Source organism: Struthio camelus, chromosome Z, assembly GCF_040807025.1.
Source record: "Struthio camelus isolate bStrCam1 chromosome Z, bStrCam1.hap1, whole genome shotgun sequence".
Lineage (NCBI taxonomy): Eukaryota > Metazoa > Chordata > Aves > Struthioniformes > Struthionidae > Struthio > Struthio camelus.
This window is the reverse complement of record NC_090982.1, coordinates 11668611-11691161: the sequence shown is the minus strand read 5'-3', so window position 1 is coordinate 11691161 and position 22551 is coordinate 11668611. Positions and strand designations below refer to the sequence as shown.

The window sequence follows — 22551 nt, the reverse complement described above, 5'->3', positions numbered from 1 at the left end:
TTTTATGTGTTATGTGTTTATTTTATTTAATTAGAATTAAAACATAAGAGTTGTACTTAATACTACTTTTGGAAAGACAGGTGTTAGTACAATGGCCCTTTCTTGATCAGTCAACTAGAGAACAGATTGATACTTAAAAGGTCTCTGTTACTTGCGCTAATGCCTTGTGGTCTTTCTCAAAAGAAAAAAAGCAGTAACTAGGCCTGGAATGGAGTCCACTCCTCAGAATCTTAATCACAAGGATATTTTTCTTCTTCACTGTTTTATTTTGACTTTATATTACTGTCAGTGCCTTGCCTTGAAGTTATCTTTTTTCCAGCTGAAACTTGGATTTTCTTATTCTGCTTGGTATGTTAAGTACAGCTGTGATGCGTTCTGCAGTTGTGAGGAAACATTTCAAATGAGATATCTGTGACGTGCTGTAGGCAATATCAATAAGCTTGGTAGTTGTCTTCCTTGAATAAATTATTTTCAGAAAAAACTTTCAGGTCATCCCAACGTTGTGCAGTTCTGCTCTGCTGCATCTATAGGAAAAGAAGAATCAGACACGGGACAGGGAGAGTTTCTTCTGCTGACTGAACTATGTAAAGGTAGAGTTAATTTTCTTTCTGAGCAGTGTACCTTGCCGCTGACAGCTCTTTTGCACGAGTTTGCCTCACAGCATAGAAGTTCGGAATGCCTCTTAAAGGCAGCATACTTCAGTGGGGCTACAGTTCCACCTCATCTTATGTGGGATAATCAAGTACTTACTGCTTGAGACTGGTCTGGGAAAGGGAAAAAGGAATATTTTTTAACAGTGTTATTTTCATTGGCTCAGTAGTCAGTGTCGATTTGCTACATCTATCTGAAATATTAAAACAATGCGCTGTGAATTTTCTGTGATGAGCAGAGTGTTTTTTGTACTTATGGCAAGCTTTCAGAATTTGTGGTGTTCTGTGTGTGCTTATGTGAATTTGTTTGTTTTCCTATAGGACAGCTGGTGGAATTCTTAAAGAAAGTAGAATTGAAAGGACCCATCTCCTGTGATACAGTTTTGAAGATCTTTTATCAGACCTGCAGAGCAGTGCAGCATATGCATAAACAGAAGCCTCCTATTATTCATAGAGATTTAAAGGTGCATTAAAACATTTAGATTAATGCTGTATTTTTAAACAGAAGGAGCCTGTCAGGCTGAAAAAGTGTTCAGGCTGATCAAACACAGTGGAAGATCTTAAATATAGCGTGTGCCTATTGTCTTGCCAAGAATTCTGGCTGTCAATGAAGGACATGACTGAAATAACGCTTCCTCTTCAGATAGCTCTCTTCCATCTACATGTGGTGTTAGTACCTCTACTACTCCATCTGAACAAGCTGACAGGAAAGTAATATATCATGGTTTGCTGGTTAAATTAGCCTTTAATTAGTTTGCTTTTGATAGAATAACTAAACGCTTCTGACTCTTGGGTTGAAGGTCAGTTCTGGGGGTAAGCAGGCTTTCTAAATAGAAGAGGTACAAAGCTATAAAGGAAAAGAGAAGGTGATGTCAAATTCTCAATGAAAGGTTACTTAGCTTTGAGAATGTGTAGCAAGCGGAAATATTTAAATGACTATAGTTTTAAGACTTACTTTTAGGGCTCTTTTTTTTTTTAAACTTTGCTTTTGAAATGTAGCAGACATAATTTGTGGATCTTTAGTTTGATCCTGTTAATCTTTACCAAGATACAGAAGGCACCATACTATAGGGTTACGCTGTAGACAGTGTTGTCCTTTTAGCAAATTTGGAGATTTGAATGGATGACTTCTGTATTTGAATCTTATATTTGGAGGTTAGGGACTGATGTTCATGTACATTGTGCCTCAGGTGATGGAGCCCTATAGTACAAGTGCTATAGTACAAGTACACTTGATCCTAGTGGAAAGGGATGGTATTCATAACCATAGCAAACTACATAAGAGAAAGAAGATTCTTCTTCCTAAATCAATGTCTGAATTTTGTGCATCTATCTGGTGTCATCTGATTATAAGAAAAGGAAATTTTGTTCCTCCTTAAATAAGCATATACTGGATTATTTTGGGAAAGGGAAATTACTACTTTTTAGAACCAAGGGTGTGCTAAGTTTTGAATACTTCTATTGGAAGCCTTGATGTTAGGGATTGACATAACACCTTAGTGTAAATATAATTTGATAATGGAGCACTCCTTTTCTCTCAGTACCATTGAGCTGGCTTCTAGATCATGCTGAAGAAATTTTGATTAAGCTGGGATGAAACCTTTTGATGCCACTTCTTTCTAGAGTAGGAATTTGTACTCTTTTTGAGGTCTCTAAGCTGATCCTTTAAAAAAGCTTGTAGGAAAGATGCATCCCTTATCTGAAGAGAGGGTAACAGCTATTTATGGATGCATGCACAACGTTTTACGTAGCCAGTTCCATAGAAGTGACTTCAGGTGTGTTACAGCTGAGCTAGAGTTGTAATTCAAAGTCTGTTTTTTCCTGCTCATAGAAGTTTCTGCACAAATAAAGATATGGAAGGAGACAGTGGTTTATTTTCATGTTAGTTTTGTGCTAAAGGCTGCAAAGGAAGGCAGAATGATGCTGGCTGTTGTGCTGCAGGAGGCAGAGACCTTACCATAGTAAGGAGTTAGTGTTATTGCATGGTCACTTAGCTGCAGTACACTTTCCAGAAACCTGGATTTAGGTCAGCAGCATAGAAAACTAAGAGTTCTAGCTCTTCTGAGGTAAAGCTTGTATTACCCCCTGGAAACATGTACACATATCTTCTGTTTAAAAAAAAAAAAAAAAATTAAATAAATCTTACTCTATCTTCAAATAAGATCCATCCCAGAAAATTTTTTCTAAATTATCTTGACTGAAGATATTGGGATCCCTGGAACTGTACAGTGCATCTTAAAGCAAACTCAGCGTCATAGTGATGGCTATTTCTGTCCGCCTATTGTTTGTCTCTTGCTTGTAACTGTAGGATACCTTTTTTCCTGAATCCCTTTAGGGGATATGCCATGTACTGCATTTGCAGATCATATAGCCTGTTAGAATCTGAATAATCAGTTGAAATGTTTTAAATTAGTAGCAGCCTTTCCCAAAACCACACAAAGCATGATTCTGTATGCGCAGTAGCTTGATCTTCTCTAATCTTAGTGTAACCATTTTATTTAGTGTTTTAATTGAATTTGTTGAATGCCCACCCTTCTCATTGTAAATAGCGGCAAGCAAAGGACGTTCAACAGAGAAATCAGATTGCTGCTCAGACAGCATCATTAACAGAGCTTGCTGTATGTCCCTCCAGAGTAGTCAGAATTAATTTTATGGTGGAAGAAGTACGCTTGCCCTTTCCAAATCTTTCCCCGAAATAGAAGGGAGGCCAGTAAGGTGTTTTCAAAAGTGGAGGATAGAGAAGGGAGTCCAGTGGTATGGTGGTTTTGAGGAGGAAAGGGAAGATAACCACATCTGGTGTGGTGTAGAAATGTTACTAATGGGCCTGTTTAACCTTTGCCCCTTTACCTGACTTCATGCAGAGACCTGGATTTCTGTTCCTTTTCAACCCCTGTGTGATTAGGACCCCTCAGCACTCCTGCCCAGCACCCACTCTTCTTTCTCCCCTGCAACATTTTCCTCAGTGTTTCACTTAATCCAGGAATGACACTATTTTAGGAAGTAGGAAAGGGATGGTATGAAGACGGCCTATTCGGACAGCGCATGGTGCTCAGTAGCCGGCTTCTTTCTTCTCACAGTGTCATGGCTACCCCTTTCTGGGTCTGCTCCAGCAGCCTGCTGCTCTACTGCTACCTTCCTACTTAACTTGTCTCCACAGAAGCCCTAACCTCAACCCCGCTATGGTTAAGCTGACAGTGTTCAAGTTTTATGCATGATAAAGTTTAGATTCCAAGATTTTGCTTCTGCAAATGGTTGTTTGGAGAGCTAGTCTATAGTTGGGTAGTAATAAAATATTTTTTTATTTCCTGGGGTTTATTTCCTACTCTGTCCTGGATGCTTCCTGCTGTTAAGTATTTTTGATACGTCCTTTAAAAACTGGCTGTATTGCTACTATGCATATTTTATGTATAGTGTTGTCTAAAATACTTACGTTCCTGTAAACACAAATATTCTGGGCTACAATAAAGTATTCCTTATCTGCCTATACACGAGTGAATTGACACTTAAAAGTGCGTATGTTAGTGTTCAGAAATGAGATGTTTTCAGTTTATTTCTCTGCTTCTTTCTGCAGGTGGAAAACTTGCTTATTAGTAATCAAGGGACAATTAAACTTTGTGACTTTGGTAGCGCTACAACTATAGCTTATTATCCTGACTACAACTGGTCTGCACAGAAGAGAGCATTGGTTGAAGAAGAGGTGAGAATATTTAAAAGCAATTAATTCTAAAATATTGGCAGTGGATTCCATTGTTAACATTAATCTGATCTTGACCTAATCTAGGGTCTTGTAAGACAGCTAAGGATTGTTTTGGTCATAGTGTTGTTCATAAAGCTCTATTTTTTTTTCTATATGTGTTGCCAGAGAGTTCAAACATTGTCTGCAGTTACAATCATAGCTTGTGTTTTGTAGCGGCATATAAAAAATGCTGGAACCTGAGTGGTGTTCACTCTGTACTTTATGGAAATAATCAAATGTGATGCAATTAGTAGAGCTACTTTTAATTGTGCTCTTAGCAGAAAGCTGATTATGCCTAAGTGATTCCCACTTCTGATCTGATTTTCTTAGCTGTGTGGTGTATAATGAAGCAGTAGGTCTGCTGAGCTGAGTAGAAAGTGTTGCTCTGCTCCTAGGAGAACAGTGACAGTATTAAAAACTTTCTCCTGTTTTGCAAATTTGTTTGCATGTGTGTTTAGTTGTGAGATGAAAGTAATGCCGATTAATGTAATACTTGACCTGGACTCAGATTTTTGATTATAGAGAACTACAGTAACTGTTCAAATTCATACATGGGCAGCCTCTGATATCATGAGTCACTTCATCCTTTCCTGTTAGGACCCTTAGAGAGCAATCCGCTGGTTTCTGGAAAAGTCAAGTTGGTGTTCTATTGTATAGTGCATGCAAAAGGGTATTGGAAAAGGTCTCTTCTCTAGGGATTATTATGAACATAGTTTAACTCTTAGGATTTGTGTGTGCTGTTAAGTGTAGTGAAGAAGTGAGAAACACCCACTGGAGCCTACATTTGCATCCTAGTTTATTGTTTAGCTTTACTTGCTTTGCAGTTTGGAAGGACTCTTGAAGATCAGCATGCTATTTAAGTGTAGTTAAGAATCTTACAACCTTTATCCAGCGTTATATCAAAGCGTCTGTGACTATTGCAGGTTTGAATTGATGGCTTCTGCCTTGACAAGTATTTCTCCTACTCATTTTCAATGTTAGTGCTATCCATTCTACACAGACAGCTGTTTTCTTGGTTGAATGTTGTTAGAGCATATTATTCAAGTTAATACTTAAGAAATTTCATCTTCTGCAGATTACAAGGAATACCACACCAATGTACAGAGCACCAGAGATGATAGACTTGTACTCAAATTTTCCAATTGGTGAAAAACAAGACATTTGGGTAAGAAACTTTGCTTTTCTTGTATTGTAGCTGATTTTGTCATAACAAAGCTGATTCTACAGTCTTTTAATCTTAATTGGTTGATTAAATACAAAAACTCCGACACTAAAAGTAGTGTGGGTTGGCAAGTGTTTCTTATGTCAAAATAAAGCTAAATAGCATGAACTGTGTATCTAAATATTAAATTTGAGGTATAGACTTCAGGGTTTTCTCCCAGTTTCAACTTGACTTCCACTGTGAAAAACAGCGTTGGACTTTCTTTGATATTCACTAGAACTGTTCCTTAGATGGAGCTTGCTACCACAGACCCTTAGTATTTATACTCCTTGGATTGAAATTTTTGCTTTTTCTGCTCTGCAGTGCATTTAATGCTGGGACAATTTGTTGCTAAATTCAGTTAAAACTGGTTGTCCAGGTAGTGCCTCTATGCACAAGTGTTAAGATTCACTGAAAAAAGCTGTAGTCAGAGTTGAAGATAGGTCTGACTGAGGAGTTTCTAACACCTTTTTTTCAATTGTGTAATACTGAAATAGTACTGAAGTGCTGCCCAGTGATGTTACATTTTGGTATTTTCAGTTTATTCCATATCTTTTACAGAGGCAGGTATCAGCTTTTCAACGGTACCTCTATTGTCAACCTGACTGTGTTGTAGACTTGACTTTTGCTATCAAAGGACAGAAAATTGAGAAAATGTAATGGCTGGTGCTTTAAAAGCCTTCATTTGGAACCTAACTGCATTCCGCTTCTTGAATTAGTGATAAGATACTGATCATTCTTTTATTCACCATCTGCAACTGTAAGCTATTTCCTTCTGGCATGTGGAGAAATACCAAGCAAGATATGTTTTTTTGAAAGCTGTCACATTGCATGCCTTAATACTAGGATTCTGAACCAAAACCAGATGCAGTTAAACACAAACTTAGAACTTCATTTATGAAAAGCCTCTACTAAAAGGGCATTTTTTTTTGTTTAGAATCTATATCTGTTAGTATTAACGTGGCAGTTACCTTCTGCTGACTCATTAGGTTTCCGGGGACCTTTCTGTCTCTTTGGCAGAAGGTCTAAGTACCATTTACCATATTTTCTTTGAAACTTGTGATTTTTTTTTTTTCCTTAATTCCTTGGGTTCAGTGAAAACATACAAACTTATTTGGCAGTAGAATATGACCCCATCTCAGAAAGCATAAATGATCTGTAGTTTGTGGTTAGCAGAAACAAAATAATTTCTCCAAGAAAGCACATGGAACAAATAAGACTCATATGGTTACTATCTGAGTGCTTGTCTTGTGTGAGCTTAAAAATACAAAGGAGATAGACGTCTTGCAAAGAACTACAGCCTAGATGAAACGTTAGTTACCAACCATACAGATTTTCCAGTCGGGAATGTGACTGGATATTGGCTAAAAAATCAGAGGTTCTCTGACTTATTCACTTGTTTTCTGTAGATTTTGTACCAAAGTTGGGAGATTTGCAGAATAAAAAAACCTGAAACTAAAGACCTTTAGTTCAGTTTCTTTCTAATTAATGTGACTCCCTGGAATTTTATGGAATTTGACTGAAATGGCATGACAGGCTTTACCTTGTCATAAAGATTTTTCTCCCTTTAAATTATTCTTTAGTTTGCAAGCCCTCTCATATATTTCTGATTTTCCAAATGTCTAGAAATGTTTGGAAATTGGAATATATTTAAAAGAAGCAAAACTTCAGAGTTCTCCTTGCTAATACCCTGTAAAACATTATTCTCTGTGCAAGACATGCCGTAGCTTTTAATTCTGAATGAGCACCTCATTTAATGTAGTTTAATTCCATTCAGAAAGTTATTTGGAGTATTCACACACCTCTATCATAAAACTCTTCATCATAAGTCTGTTCCTTATTGTCTGCAAGCTGGCCTGACAAAAAATAACAGGGACTTATGAGCTTGTTTCACAAAAAAAAAAAAAGGATTATCCTCAGATAAGGAAGAAATAATTTTCCTTTGTCATTTTGTCTTGTAAAAGACTTCTGTTTGTCAGTCACTTGTCACTAATTAGTGCTCATCCCGAACACAATTTCCTGTAGTTCAGTGGGCTTTCTACCGTTCCAGTGAGTTGAGTAATTTATCGTGACTTAAGACTAATTTTAACAGTGTAATTACAAGTTTTTTTGGTGGTAACATTTTTTTCATTCCTTTTCCTGCCAAGATTACTGAATAAGATGTTGATTTTTAACCACTATTTTTGATACTTTTCCTAACTTTCTAGCCTACTTTCAGTGCACTGTTTTTTTGGTGTTAATCCTGGTTTCTTTCAGAGTACTCTGAAGTCATAGAATGTATTTGCCATGCTTATTCCTAATACAGAATATGAATGACAGTAAAAATTCAGAAAGGAGAGCTGGGTTTCCTTATCCTCCTGGGGTCATCCCCTCAAGCATCAGAGTTTTGTCTTGTTCATGTGCGTAATCTGTCAAACTGTTTTCTTGTTAGCAAGATTAATATAAGAAAAACTGTCTTCACAGAAACTTAGGTCAAATGATGCAAATCTAAATAAACTAGGGTAAACCATTCATCTGGAATGGTGAGGGTGGGACATTAAAACCAGACTGAGTTCCAGAATAAAATGTACCTCTTACCAGATTTACAGCAATAATTTAAATTGCGGTTAGAATCAACAGATTTTGTACTTTGAGAGGAATTAAAGGAGAAGCTTTCAGGGAACTGAGAGATCATGTGGGTGGTGCTGAACCCTTATTTTCAGTGCCAGACAAAATAAGTGAAAAGGTACAAGGGACAGAACACTTTTAGAATTAAATAATTCTGAATATTTTGCAAAATGATTTTGTTCTGATAAATTGGATAAATGTGCTCAGTGGACTTTCTGATATACTGATGTTGAGGCTGGTACCTTTCAGGAAGCTAGTTAACAAATATTGGACATTCTGTGTGATTACAGTCTTGCTTTTGGAAAAAGTGACCAACTATGAAAATTTAGAAATTATGCTGTAATGGGAATAAGTCGTGATTGAGTGTTACAGGGAAGGCTTGGTAAAATGGGTGAGTAATGTATTAGGCAAAATTACATTTCAAAATACTATTTTGTGTTAAGTCCTCTGAAGCTTAATCTACTGGAAGAGAGCCAGTTAAGGGGATGAGAAGTGTGATGGGCGGATGTCGAAACCAAAGCTCTTCAGAAGTAACATCTAATTGTATATACTTACAGGTTCCGAATTGCTGACTGAGAAGAGCGTATAAATTTCACTTCAGGGTTGTTTGTAAAGATTGCTCGCTTGTTGCGTGGAATCAGTAGGTTTTCAGAAGATTGTTACAGACACTTTTTTGATTTATTTTTATTTTTATTTTTTTTTTTGCATGCCAAAACAACCCTGGTATGTGCTGCTGTAGTTTTATCACCTTTATGTCAGAGGGCAAGCCTGAAATGGTTCTAAGAATGGTAGCAAACACTCATGGATGTACTGCTTCTGTGGAGAATGGAAATGTACTTAGAATTGGTAGATTAATAGATTATGAATAAGGTACCTGCATAAAATGAACTAGAGATATTTCTCACTCCATCAAGCAAAGCAAGGCAGTACTAATGTTACATGATCCTTACAGATCAGTGAGATTTAGGAGTGCACTCCCCAACCCTGTGGCTTTTCAGGAAGCTGTTTCTAGGTATTTTTGGTTACTGAAATATGCTGCTGTTTTTGCTGTTGGTATGAGTTCTCAAACTGATACAGACCACGTCTGTAGTGGGACAGCGTGCAACTTGGGGGCAGCATCCCTGAGAAGTTGGCCCTTCTGTGAAGAATATCAATGCTGAAGCTGTGCTTATGGCAGCAGTTTTGAGTGAAGAATGCCTTAATGTAACTGGAATTGCCTTTTAGTCAGGTTGAATTGCAGTAGGTGTTTGTTTGAGTGGATAAATGTCAACTCTTTGAGAGATATTTTAATAGCATACAGATCTTTGAAACTGTTTGGTATTAATTGTTAACCAATGGCAGTTTGAGCTGGTGTGCAAGGAGGACTGAAGGTAATAGAGATTCCTTAGATCTTATTTTATTTTTCTGACAATAAGCCCCTGTATGCTACAGTTCAGAAGAAATAGAGGAGGAATTTTCCGGTCTGTTGTGCAAGCATTCTCTGATGTGTTGGATGCTTTGTTTCCAAACTTTTATAGGATACAGTGTGGTTTTTGTTGTAGTGACATCACTCTGCCATTATAATTTGCCTATTAATTGATATTTTAATTTACTTAAATATCAGGTGAAATTGTCCTAACTAATCCATGATACTTGGGCTATTCAAAGATTAGAATTCAGTAACGGCTGCTCTCTTTGGTTTCCCAAGTCAGACTGGACAGATCTTTTAGATTTGGACATATGAGGGAACTTGAAAGTTACCTGAATGTGACAGTCCCAGTCTGGTGATTTTTTCAAAGCTTGAATCAACTCTTCTGAAATTGATTTTTAAATTTTATTTGCTAGAAAGAATTGAATAGCCTTTGGATTAAAGTTACTTGGTTATTAGGAAGTATTAATGAATAAAGTGACATTCGTCATTTCAGGCTTATTTTCTTTAGATCTTTATCAGAACTGTTTTAGAGAAATTTTCCAGCATAATGTGCCATTTAAAGTGATTAGCGCTTAAATGCTTACCTAGCTGGTGAACTGTTGTGACAAAATGCATTTGAATTAGAAATACAAAAGTCGAAATCCTCTCCCCGCAGATAAGTCTCCCAGAAGTCTAGCACAAAGTTATGAACTAAAACTTTGAGCCTTTTGTACAAACAGACGTACGAAGCATGTTCAGTGTTGCAAGAGTGTTCATTTTCATATACTGAAAGATTTATAAAATGAAGTGTTGTAACCATTTAAGCGGGTTTTAAAAATCTCTGAAACTGAAAGCTTGAAGAAACCCCCCTGTCCCCAAATGTATTTGTAAAAGCTGTATTACTGCCAGGTGCTCTCTAATTGATATGCCAAATGAATGTGTCACTAAATGTTCTGTCCTCAGAGAAATATCAGGACTAGTTATTTCAAAAGGAGTATGAAACTGATCCCTAGAGCACTAGGAATATTTGTAGGGTTGCATGAGTTGGCAGTTGAGGACTGATTGAGGACTGAAACCTTTGATTTGCGAGCAGTATTAGGAAGCTCAGTCAGTTTCATAGTTTAAAAATTCAGCTTCAAATTTCATTGCTTGAGTTAACTTTCTGCCTTTAATTATCTCCTTGTAGGCCTTGGGCTGTATCCTGTACTTACTGTGCTTTAGGCAACACCCATTTGAAGACGGAGCTAAACTTCGTATAGTGAATGGGAAATATGTCATTCCACAGAATGACGCCCGCTATTTGGTGTTTCATGATCTCATTCGTAAGTTTATAATATTATTTAATTCAATGTCTTTCTGAACACATCTTAGCACTCCCAATACTGTGTTAGTGGGAGTAAATGTTTACTTCTGCTTAATTATGTGGCAGTGAATAGGTTAACTGATAGTTTTTCATTTTATTCAAGATTCATAATCAAACATAGACATTCTAAATGAAACTCTATTGCAGTCAACTACCTTGTTTAAGATTTGGATTAGGCCACAGGAATGACTAGTGCTTTGGTTCTGTTTCTTTGAATCTGTCTTTGAAATACATTTTTCTTTAAACTGTAAATGCATTACTAGGAACCTTACAATGACAGAAATTTGTCACCGACTCCAACTGTATTGGACATGAATATAAAGTTGCTTTTAATGTTCATTAAGAGGTCTTTAAAATATTTTGTGTGGAATTATTCTTAATCCTGAATAATCTTTATTCATTGATATTTGTTCTGTCAGTGATATTTGGTATGGAGTTGGCTGTTGAGCCACCCTGTTTCATGTGTTTGAATGCCCATGTTGCATTGGAGTATGCTGAAGAAACTGATTTCTGCAGCAAGAAAACTCTAAAACATATCTTGCATTGTCTGAGTCATCTATATCCGTATGTATTTTTAGGTTGCACTTTGAAGGTGAACCCAGAGGAGAGGTTGTCAATCACTGAACTTGTGAATCAATTACAGGAGATTGCAGCAGCCAGGAACGTGAATCCTAAATCTCCTATCACAGAGGTAAGGAAGTCTCATGAGGGATATTACTGATAACGTCTCCTTTTTCTCCTCTCTTATTCAGTGTTGGTTTAGTAACCAACGTCAGAGTAGGTCTCTTATTCCTTGGAAGCCTTTTGAAAATTTTACACTAACTTGTTTTGAAATTTAGCTGAATTTATTTTCAAAGATCCTATCAGTGTTACAAAATTGAGTTTTTAAAGCATGGAGCTTGCATGACATTAAAGGAAACTGGCTGTAATTCATACTGCTTGACAGAACTATCTTGATCTCAGGTCATTCTTTAGTAGTTAAGTGCTCAGTGTGACATGCTGTGTTTAATCATAATTAACTTGCACTGAAAAATGTAGTATGAGGGCCGTGCCTACACCGACTTGAAGCTTAGTTAGGTACCTATAGTGATGCTTAAGATACGCTCAGTGATTCACTTCCAGTCCGACGTATCTTAAGTTCCTAGCTTTCTCCTGAGACTCAGTAACTGATAGTGTGTTTATCCGAATCAAGTGAAAGTAACTTGCAAAGCATAATAACTGGCTGAATCAATATACAAATCCTCATAGTGGTTGTTAATCTCCACAGCTCCTGGAACAAAATGGAGGTTATGGAAACAACGCTCAGCCTCGGACGTCTGTGACCTCAGTTTCACAGAGCTCCAAGCCTGCAGGGCAGCTCAACAATATGTACAATGCAGGTAAGTGCTGAAGGAGCTATCTCAGATAGCATATAACCAACAGCATATCTTTTACATGGGAAAGAATTGAGGGTTTTGAATTTGTTTTGCACAACTACCAGCTACTTTGCATTTATATAGTTCAGCTTTGCTTCTAACTCTTATTTTTCTCAAAGTTTGCCTGTATATTGATATGTGCAAATAAAAATTTCTAAAGTTCACTGCTAGAAAAGATGGTATTTAGTTTCCTGATGTAAAATAGTTGAAACCAAAATGCATTATTGACCTGAAGAGGGGGAAAAATGAAATAAGCGAATCAAAATTTGGAAGTGACTTGTTAGTGCAGTAAGCTATAATTGTTTTAAGAACAAGAGCTGTAGAGAAAGTTTAAATCCTTATGCCCAAAAAACAAGAAACGATTTATATTAAACTGATTCAGCCAAGCGTATGATACTTGAAAATGTATAATGTTAACAAGTAAATTTAAGAGGAGCTAAGTTTGGACTATTGATCTTCTGAGAAGCGCTATATTTCAACTGAAGCCTCGTTATTTTGTGGCTGAAATTACTGAAATCAGTATATACTCTGTGTTTGTGCACAAGATTGAATCTCTAGTATAGGAAAGTGAAACTTGTCTCCATTTGCCAAGCAGAAGCAGTGAAATAGGAAATGCAAAAGCAAATGCAGGGGTTTTGACTATGATGGCAGTCAGCTGCGGATCACGGTAGTATATTAATGCCAAGGAGCTGCTGATGTAATGGTGTATTTACTGTAGTCTACTATAAGCCTGTATAAGAAAACAATATTTCTGTAGTAGTCTGGGGACCAGCCTCCATCCTCTCTGCTGCTGCCCCACTTCCCCACCAAACTTTTGAACCAGCTAATAGTTTGGAGAACATTCGACAGAGTTGTCAGTCTATAGCTATTTCGTTTTTTCATTTCCAAAAGCAAAAAGTCCGTTAGGCTCGATAAGGGAAAAGCAGCAGCTGAGGCTCAGCTTACTGGCTGTCAACTCATTACTACCTAATCCAGAATTAGGTGCAGCCTGTGCTGCCTCCTGCCCGGCTAGTGATGAGTGGGTTGTGCAGGGAGGATTTAAGGAAATGCTTGAGCAGATGGCAACAATGGTGAGGAGGAGGAGGGATCACGGGTACCAGTTGAGGGCAGAACAGTGGTTGGACTACCAGTACTGCATTGGTTCAATCAATGAAATGACACAGTTAAAAACTGACATAAAATGGATATTCCAGACTTCAGTCAGATGAAGATATTTACAATTGTAATACCGAAATGAAAATCTAGACAGGCTTATTTGCGTCTAATTTCTTACTAAACGAAAGGGCAGTTTCTGCCCTTATGATATATCTTACCGTATGTCTTATGCACATATGAAGTGGAGCTTAACGTTTCAATTAATATAGAAGATACTGAGGCAGTATTTCATGATATATTTCCTGCCAGATTAGTTTCTTGCATGCTGCTTGTCTGCTGGTGATTCAGCAGACAAGCAGGAAGAAAGGGCATGCAAGAGGAAAATTTTAAAATTGGATAGTGTTTATTGCAGTAATGGTGTCTGTGCATCAATTTCTGTGGAAGTATCTAGCTTCCTAACAGGATTATATTCAAAAGGTTGTCTAGACATCTGTTTTGTGCAGGGTCAAGTACTGTTTGTATACAGTCATATTAACAGAGTACTACCTGGGAGTCTGTTTAAAATATAACTTAGTTATGCCAACTTGCTTTTGAAGTCCTGCATTAAAGTGTCTCTGTACCGGAGATGCTTAAGTAGATTTGCTAATGGTATACTGCATTTTAAGCAACTGATAGCAAACAAAAGCAGTATATTGTTGCACAGGCAGTATGAAATAAATGCTTTAGCTTCAGAGGCTTTTTTACTATTTTCTTTTAAATGCAAATATTCTATTAAATAATTTAAGTAGTTGACTAGTACTCAGAAATGCAGAGGCCATTTTTCTGTAGGTCATGGTTTTTAAAAAAAAAAAAAAAAAAAAAAGCTTTCTTTTAGAACTATGAGCCTCAAAACAAGGCTTAGTCTGTATGTTCACTTCCAGCTTCGTAGGCAACTTGCATTAGTATGCAGCCCATTCCAGGACATAACTTACATTAAAGTACAATTATTTTTATTTAACTACTCTAGGCCTGACCGTTGCGGAGTGTGACCAGACTTATGGAGGGTTCTTTGATATTCTGAGGGGTGGAACAGAGCGATTTTTCACTAATATTAAGGATACATCTTCTAAAGTTATCCAGTCTGTGGCCAAGTGAGTAAAAAAAAAATTAAATTGTGCTGGTAAGAGTTCTAAATAGAAGGTTAAGAGCTTACTCCAGAAATTATCAAATGCAGCTTTATTTTCCAAATGGGAGCTCTAAAAGCCAGTAGTTAACACTGAGATTTTATGAATGATAGCAACACAAAAGCTATTATAGCAACAGTAGTCTAGAAATGAGAATGTTGAGGGGGAAAGCCTATCCATAAAGTACTGCTTTCCCTTCTGTTGTCTGCTCTGTTTTTTTACAGGTACTGAAAACCTGGGAGAGATGAGCAGGTGGGCAGGAACAGGGAGGAGAACTGTGGAATAGGACTATTATGGAACAGAATGAATCAATTAGTAGATATGCACTGCATGAATAGGAGAGGAAGAAAAGAGATGGAGCAGTGAAAGATAAAGGGAATTGGAGATGGAAGAAAGCTGCAGGGAAATAGCGTATGAGCTCTTCGTTTTAGTTTTCAGGTGGAATTCTGTGCCCTTTGAAACACTTGTCAGATAGAGATGATTGAAAGAGACTTAAGGCAAAATGAGAAAGATTTGTCTCACTGTGTCTCCCTTTTGCTCTGCATTATGTGGAGAATACTACTTTGCTTTATATATATTCTTAGATACCTAGTGTGTGATTTTTTTTTCTAATCAGTTTTTCATTCCCATTGCAACTGTTTTTCCAGTACCTTTGTGGGAATAATGATTAGAATCTGTTTTTGTACATTTTTTAACTCATAGTAGATTATACAATGTAGAAGATTTTTCATAATGAATAATTCTAAGATGAGAAGGTAAGTCACTACTGAATGCTGTGATTGAACTAAAGCCTCCTTAGGAATATTGTGCCATGTTCCTTGATTTTTATAGGGTTTCTGTCCCTTTAATTGGGATACTGTACTATCGCTGGTGAAGTGTCTTACTTGCTATATGTACTTCTGCCACTGAGCGTTAAGTTCATTGTGTTCTAAACTGTTTTTAACATTCAGATAGGTCAGAGGGCTGTAGTTCTGGTACCTCTGTTGCCACTTCAAGTGTGTGTGTGGCTTCGACAGAAGGGCAAAGTCTTCTATTTTAAAGGTCGCCAGAGTGTGTGCAGCTTTCGTTTTGCTCTCAAGTTTTATCTACAGAGAAAACTAACTGGCACTGTAGCTTCAAACTTTTCATCAGTTGTCTACCCTGAAGGATCTACACTGACCCCAGAGGAGACAGGGAGGAGTAAAGAAGAATGAACAGCTATATGATGAGAAGCAGTGACTGAATAGCAGCTTTGCAAAATTGTAGGAAACCGATAGCCTGTGTTAGAGGCTTAAAACTTGCACTGCCTCTGGTAGGTGCCATGGTTTCATTCTTAAACCCGGCTGTATAACCCAGAGGTACAGAGTTTGAGTCAGCCAGCCCAACTCCAGACTGAATATCCATGCCTGAGGTCAGTTCCATCTGGACTAGAGCAAGATGACTAGGCATTATGTGGACAGTGGCGGAGTTTAGGATGAATATAGCCAGCATGCCATTTGTCCTTGTAGTGCTGAGATGCAGTGTGGCTGATAAAATTTGCGACTTTATTCCGTGGTAGTTTTGCAGTTTCTTCCTCTTTGTGTGTTGCAGAGCTCCTCTGTGGGGTATGAGATGTCTACTTTCCACTGGAAATCAAAAAGGAAGGAGTTAATAATATATGGATGTACTTATCCACATGGTGAATTTCATCATGGCCAGGAGAAGAAGCTATTCTCTTCTGGGGTTAGGGATGAGTCTTACAATTGGTTTTCATTTGGGCGAAATGCCTGTTCCCAGCGCTTTGTCTTCCACATGCTGTTCTCTTGGTTTGTATCCCTACATATGAAGTAACATGATGAGCTACAACTTAGTAACTATTCTTTTTTTTTTTTTTCTTTGGCACATGCTGTCTTGCAGGCTTCTGTCCTTTATCTCCTATTGGACCTGCTAACTTCTCTGGAACTACTCTTCCTCTTGCCTTCCCTTCAGTCTTGCTTCTATTCCTTTTGTGGTACTGTATTAAAAATCCATGTGGTAAAACATGGAAACGTAAATTTCTTTGCCTTTGATAGCTATACTGTTTACAGACTTGAAGGTACTTCATTTCTTGTCTTAACTTCGCCTAGTTTTGCTTTTTTTAATCCTTTAAGTTTTGTAGCAGAGAAATTAAAGACTTATCTTCCTTGTGAGAGATAACACTCAAATTGGTCTTCTGCTTCTCTGAAATTGAGCCCTGCTTTCCCACCCGATTGTTCTTCTATTTGATCTTACTCTTCTGCATCTGAAGTTCACAGTCGTATTTTGACTGTATACTATTTCTGAAGTACTCTTGCACTCAACTCTTCTTGTGCTTTTCTTACCCCATGACTTTCTGCGTTTGTTACGCCTCCCATCAGTCTGTTATTGAAGAAATTTCTCCTTCCTGCTCTTGAAAGTAGTTTCTTAACGGCTGCTGGAAGTATAATTAATCTTTCCAGTTTCATCTTGTGCTGTTTTGCTGTTTTTTCAGTAGTTAAGATGTCTAAAATGATGTTACAGTATAGAATGCCTCATACTACCCAACACCTATTCTTATTTTTCTTATCTTTTTTGTGGCTTTTTGCTCTTGATTGGTTTTCTTTATTTCCATAGTTAGTGCAGTATGGAAGGAATAAAACAAACTTGTGTATCCAAGCAGAGCTGGTCTTGCAGTGCATGAAATGTAGGTTAGTGAGTCCTTGCTCTCTGAGAAGATTTTATCCAGTTCACATGCTCTTCTCTACAACTGGTTTAGATTATAGTGACCATCCAAAATAGTTCCTTTTGTATTCCTGCAGAGTTGCTGCTTAATGTGCTGCTTCTAAATGGCTGGTTAGCAATCTATGGTTGAACTCTACAATTGACCCCTATTTATGATCCCTTTTTGGAAAAAAGGGAAAAATATGACTGAGATGGAACTTGAGGCTGTATAGCACTGTCCAGAACCCCAAGGGAATTTCTGCTTTAAATTTGAGTGAAAAATAAACTGTAGAAATCCTCTAAATTGCTTCAAGCTTTATCCAGTATCATTACCTTGTGATAGTGTCTGAGCTTCTGTCATGGATGGAAGTGCAGTTGCAGATATTTTTAGTATGTCCTGTGGAACTTACCAGATGTTCATAGTCAAAAGATCTTTAAACTTATGCATCCTACTCTGTTAAACTGCAAAAAGTTGTATAAAAGGGATCTTGATTAGAACTAAGTAGCTTGTAAAAGTAATTGTTTACTGACTTGGTTTTTGGTCTTAAGTGGGAGCATCATGATAGAAAAAGTGGATCAAGCAACTACAACCCTCCTCCAGCTAAAGGGGAGGACAGCAACGCTGTGGGTTGCCAGACAGGGTCTGTAAATGTGCCTGAGTTAACACTGGCGGATTGCTTTGTACAAGCTGTTGGTTTTCCTTAAATTGTCTAAATAGCACTCAAGCTTCATCAGGAGGGAGTCCCTCTCAGGTATTTTGGTCTAGGTTGATTGAGTAAGGTTTATATATGAGGTGACACATGCCTGCTACCTCTAATACAGGCTTTGAGGTTATCACATTGTTATTTTAGGTCTGCGCTAGTATAAAAACATAATTATGCCAATGAGAACCAGTTGACTTCAATACTGGTTTCCACATGATGTTTAATACTGAAAGACAAACTTTCTTCTTGTGCTTCTTCAATACTCTTTTTAGTGGTCCTATAATTTTAATTACTGGGTAGGTCTGGATGTTGTGCGTTTTAATCCTTGTGTTCAATAGTTTACTGAAATGGCAAACCACGAATTAACTTGAGCATTTCTTAATATTTACGCAGAACTTGTGTTAGGATCTCTTAAGTTCTTTAGCATTTTAACATTCACGATGCTATTGAGTGCTAACACAGGCATTATACTTTCTTAAGCTACTTATGCTTTACCTGAGCTGAATGTCCTATAGTAGATGCAAAGAATTGTCTGTCATGTTCCAATATATGTGCTGCCAATGTTATTTTCTCCCTTTATAAACTTGTGGCTATGGTTCATACCGTCAGGGATGTAAGAATTTCTCTTCTCCTATTGCATTCTTCACTACCTTCCCATAACTCTTCAACTAACGTGAGCAGCAGGCATTCTGGACAAAATAAAGTGTCTTTTCCTTGCGATGTATTGTCCTCACCTAAGCCCTCTTGTATTGGAGTCCTAAGTAGATAGAGGTCTCTTCCTGGTCATCAGTGCTTTTCTGAATCATGGAGTACTTCCTTTATCTGCAGTCAGATTTTTTTTTTTTCCTGATTGAGTCCTCATCATCGTGGAAGAGCTAAAGCAAGTGTTTTGTATTCCTGCAAAAGTTACTTTTTTCATCTCCCCCCTAACTAGCTTTGTTTTAACTCAAATTTTGGTCAGACGGCCTCGTTTGGATCATCACTTACTGGGATAAATAAACCAAAATACATGTCACAGGCTACAAGGAATTGCAGCAAATGAGGGCCATCCTTGTCCCCCAGTCCGCCTCATTGGGAGATTACAGGTGGCCTACTTAAAGCCAAAAAAGCCTCTTCCAGCATAGCCAGTAAACATTACATGCATCCAGTTCCAACTGGTATACATAGCAGCCCACAACCTGTGATCAGTACTCTTTTGCTCCATCAGAACCGCCTTTGTCTCTGAAGTGTTTCAGAAGAACACTAAGAATGTAGGCAACAGTTGGGTACCTTTTATTGCTAGCTTGCATTGCTTCTAAGGTAATGTTGTTTCTTGGTACGGTATTAACATTTCCTGAATTGTGGAGTTGCACTAGGTAATTGAATGATTAATCCGGTTTTCTGAAGCAAGATGTGAATCTTAGCGCTGCACTTTCTCCTGACTTAAGAAAGCAGTTGCAAGGATGGTGGTGCTTAGGTGGCTTTTGTTTCTCTTTGAGTATAGAGATGCTAGCTGGAAGAAAGATTACCCAAAGCAGTATTTGACTGAAGATGATACTCTCTTTACCGGCCATGTTGCTATGCTGATTAGTCTGTCACTTTGTTCTCTTTCCCATCTTCATCTGTTAACTCAACTGTTCTAGCATTTTGTGCTTAATGTTAACCAGCCTGTTTTGTGAATTTAATTTTAACTTACTGGAATTATTTTTTGTTTAGTATTAGATATAGTCTTTAAATGCAGTTATCTGGCAAGACAGATTCTCCGTCATATAACTAAAACTGTTTTTGTTCGGATGTTTACAGTACACAGTGGGGACTCATACATTATTTCACTTGCTATATTTCTCGTTAGACTCTTCATTACAAAAAACCTTGAAGTAACTTGATACCATCAGAAAAGGGACTGAATATTGGAATGATAAGTTTCCTGTTTAGCTTAAGTGGAATCCTAAAGTACACTTTTCTGTGACTTTTCATGTGGGTCTTCATGCAATGTGATTTGTTTGAATGTTTTCCCATTCTTGTCACCTGCCAGCAATATCGCTACGTAAATAAAACATGTGCCGCTGTTAGCGCTGTAGTTGGGCCTCAGTCCTGATATTCAGTCCAGTGCAGAAGGTCTCCAAGTAAAGAGAAAAACTGCAAAAGCCTTTCAGATTTAGTTACAGGACTGTCTTGAAGTGTGAGGGGAATGCAAATAGCTGTGAAGAGTAGACTACGCAATTGGGGTGGGCGTTTCTTATCTTCCTGTCATTTAAAGCTGGCTCTTAGTTCCCGAATCTTACATGAAGCACTTCACTAGAAATACAATAATAGTACCTTGTGTTTCAGTCTGAATACTGAAGTAGCTCTGAAACTTTCAGAATAAAGCCTAAAGAAAATGTGGAATGGTAGGTAAAGGATAAAAAGTTGTGCATTTCAGGAGACTTCTATTGATTCTGCCGTTTGTATAACAGTTACTTATTTTAACTACGCACTAACGTTCTGAGACTTGTTCATTTGTAATAGGCAAACAAGATACTTTCTGTAAAACAGCGAGCTTGAGGTGGCCGTACCGTATATTATTGGCATGCTCTGTTACACTTTTTCCATGAGTATTTTAGTTTAAATGTGTATGGAGCTTTTTTGTAGTTGTATGAAGCGAGATACATGCTCATAATGTCATATTTAATTTAGACAAATGTAAAAAGCAAAGCTCTAGAGAAATGTAGCTAATAAAGGGTCAATACCTGAAACTATTCCTAAAGGAATGAATATGAAGATTTTAAATTTTTTCCCTTCTATGTGTCCATCATTCTCAGATCGCTGCTTATTATAGCATTGAAGGTATAGTTGCTTTTTATTCATATGAGGTGGATTTTTAACTTGATACCAAAAAAGTTGAAGTGTTCAGAATGATCTGCGTATTTTCTCGCTTGAAAATGGTACACGTATGTAACAGTTTGCCAATCATATAAAAGACTGTTAATTGATTTTTAATAAAAACTTAGAAATTTACATTGAGAACTAATTATGTCTTAATCAGTTTGACGGCAGCAGTGTGCTATTACTTTAGCTACATGGTGAAGTTACGCCCTTCCAAAGAGCCAAAGAATCTTGGCTGTTTTGTCCACCTCTTTCTGTAAGATTTTCAGGGTTGAGTTTTTCATTGCTTTGTCAAATGAAATAATCAAATTTCTATATGACGTTTTTCAAGTTCTCTTGAGTCCCTGGTTCAGTATCATTGTTAGGATACTCTGATCGTGATGTTCTACATAACTCTTCGATGTCATTGCTTTCAGAGCAACAGCTGTAGCCTTATAGAGGGTCTTCTTCCAAATCCTTTTAAATTCAATACTCCTTTAGTCAATCCCTCCAGTTTCCTGAATGTTTACTAGCAAGCCATAAGGAATCCAAGACAGTGTAATGTCGTCTCTTGATATTGCACTCGCATTCTGAAATATGCCAGGAATGCTCTTTCAGGTAGTATCTTGAAACTTCATCATGATGTAAAAGCTGTGCTTCAACAGTGCTGTTTAGTCACCTCTACGTTCTTTAAACTTGAGCTATAGTATTATGATGATATTTTGATATTCTAAAGATTATACACTACTAACTTAAGTTAGATATATCAAAACCATGTTCTGTAGGTGATTTTTTTGTTTTGTTTTCTTTTGCCCTTCAAGAATGTAGATGTGTGTAATCATGCTCACTTGTGCGGGGCTCTTCAGGCTTTTTCATCCTGCTACATAGCAGGTAGCCTAGAAACAAATGTTAATCTCACGTGTGGCCTAATGTGATTGGGCAGAGGAGATAAAGGAAGATGGAAGAATAAAAAAGGTCATTGGAGACTGCTACTCTTCAGGAAGGCTGCTCTTTATATATATGACCATACACAGTTTTTAAAAACGTGATTAATGCCTTGCTTCCTATGGGCATTTAGGAAGTGAGTTTTCAAGGGAATGATTTAAATGAGGGAAGTGATTGAGATAAGCTGTACTTGTGTGGAATCAAGAAAATGGAATGTATGGCACACTGTCCCAAATAATAGTATGGCAGAGTTAAGTTGTTCCAAATATAATCTTTATTTTAAGCATTGAAACATACTCTAATAAGCATCCATTAACGTCTTAATTGTAGTTTAAAATTGATAGCTTCCCCGGAATGAGATGTCTTCAGGCTCTCTGAGAAGCCACTTATTTACATATTTACAATGAACCTTTAAGTGGCGGTAGGAGCTACTGAAATGATTTTAATACTGAAGGCAAGCGTACCGCATCCCAAAAGATGGTTTTATGGTAACAAGTGCAGATGAGTAGTTTTTTCCGTTACCTTCTATTCTATAAACCTCGAGCTATGAGGAACAGTCCTCAGATGGAGGAAAGGGGTGGGTGGAGCCTGAGAGACCTGGGAGTTGGATTTGCAACTAGACAGTTTTATTTCCATATATTAATTCTGATGTGTCTTATTTCAGTTATGCAAAAGGAGACTTGGATTTATCATACATCACTTCCAGAATTGCTGGTATGGTTGCATGTCTTAAGAATTGTTGTTCTGATTCTTTTTAATATACATATATATACATATATATAT

The 22551-nt window shown here is 37.4% G+C and overlaps 1 protein-coding gene across 2 annotated transcripts in view; it reads left to right on the top strand.

Annotated features, from left to right (window-relative positions):
* Positions 1-22551, top strand: part of GAK (cyclin G associated kinase) — a 78544-nt gene that overhangs the window by 17901 nt on the left and 38092 nt on the right. For both annotated transcript variants that reach the window (XM_068926784.1, XM_068926783.1), the window contains exons 4-12: positions 476-590; positions 972-1114; positions 4222-4347; positions 5462-5551; positions 10771-10906; positions 11526-11638; positions 12215-12326; positions 14464-14587; positions 22433-22482. In XM_068926784.1, coding sequence (XP_068782885.1) covers positions 476-590; positions 972-1114; positions 4222-4347; positions 5462-5551; positions 10771-10906; positions 11526-11638; positions 12215-12326; positions 14464-14587; positions 22433-22482 — 1009 coding nt within the window. The remainder of the gene's footprint in view (positions 1-475; positions 591-971; positions 1115-4221; positions 4348-5461; positions 5552-10770; positions 10907-11525; positions 11639-12214; positions 12327-14463; positions 14588-22432; positions 22483-22551) is intronic.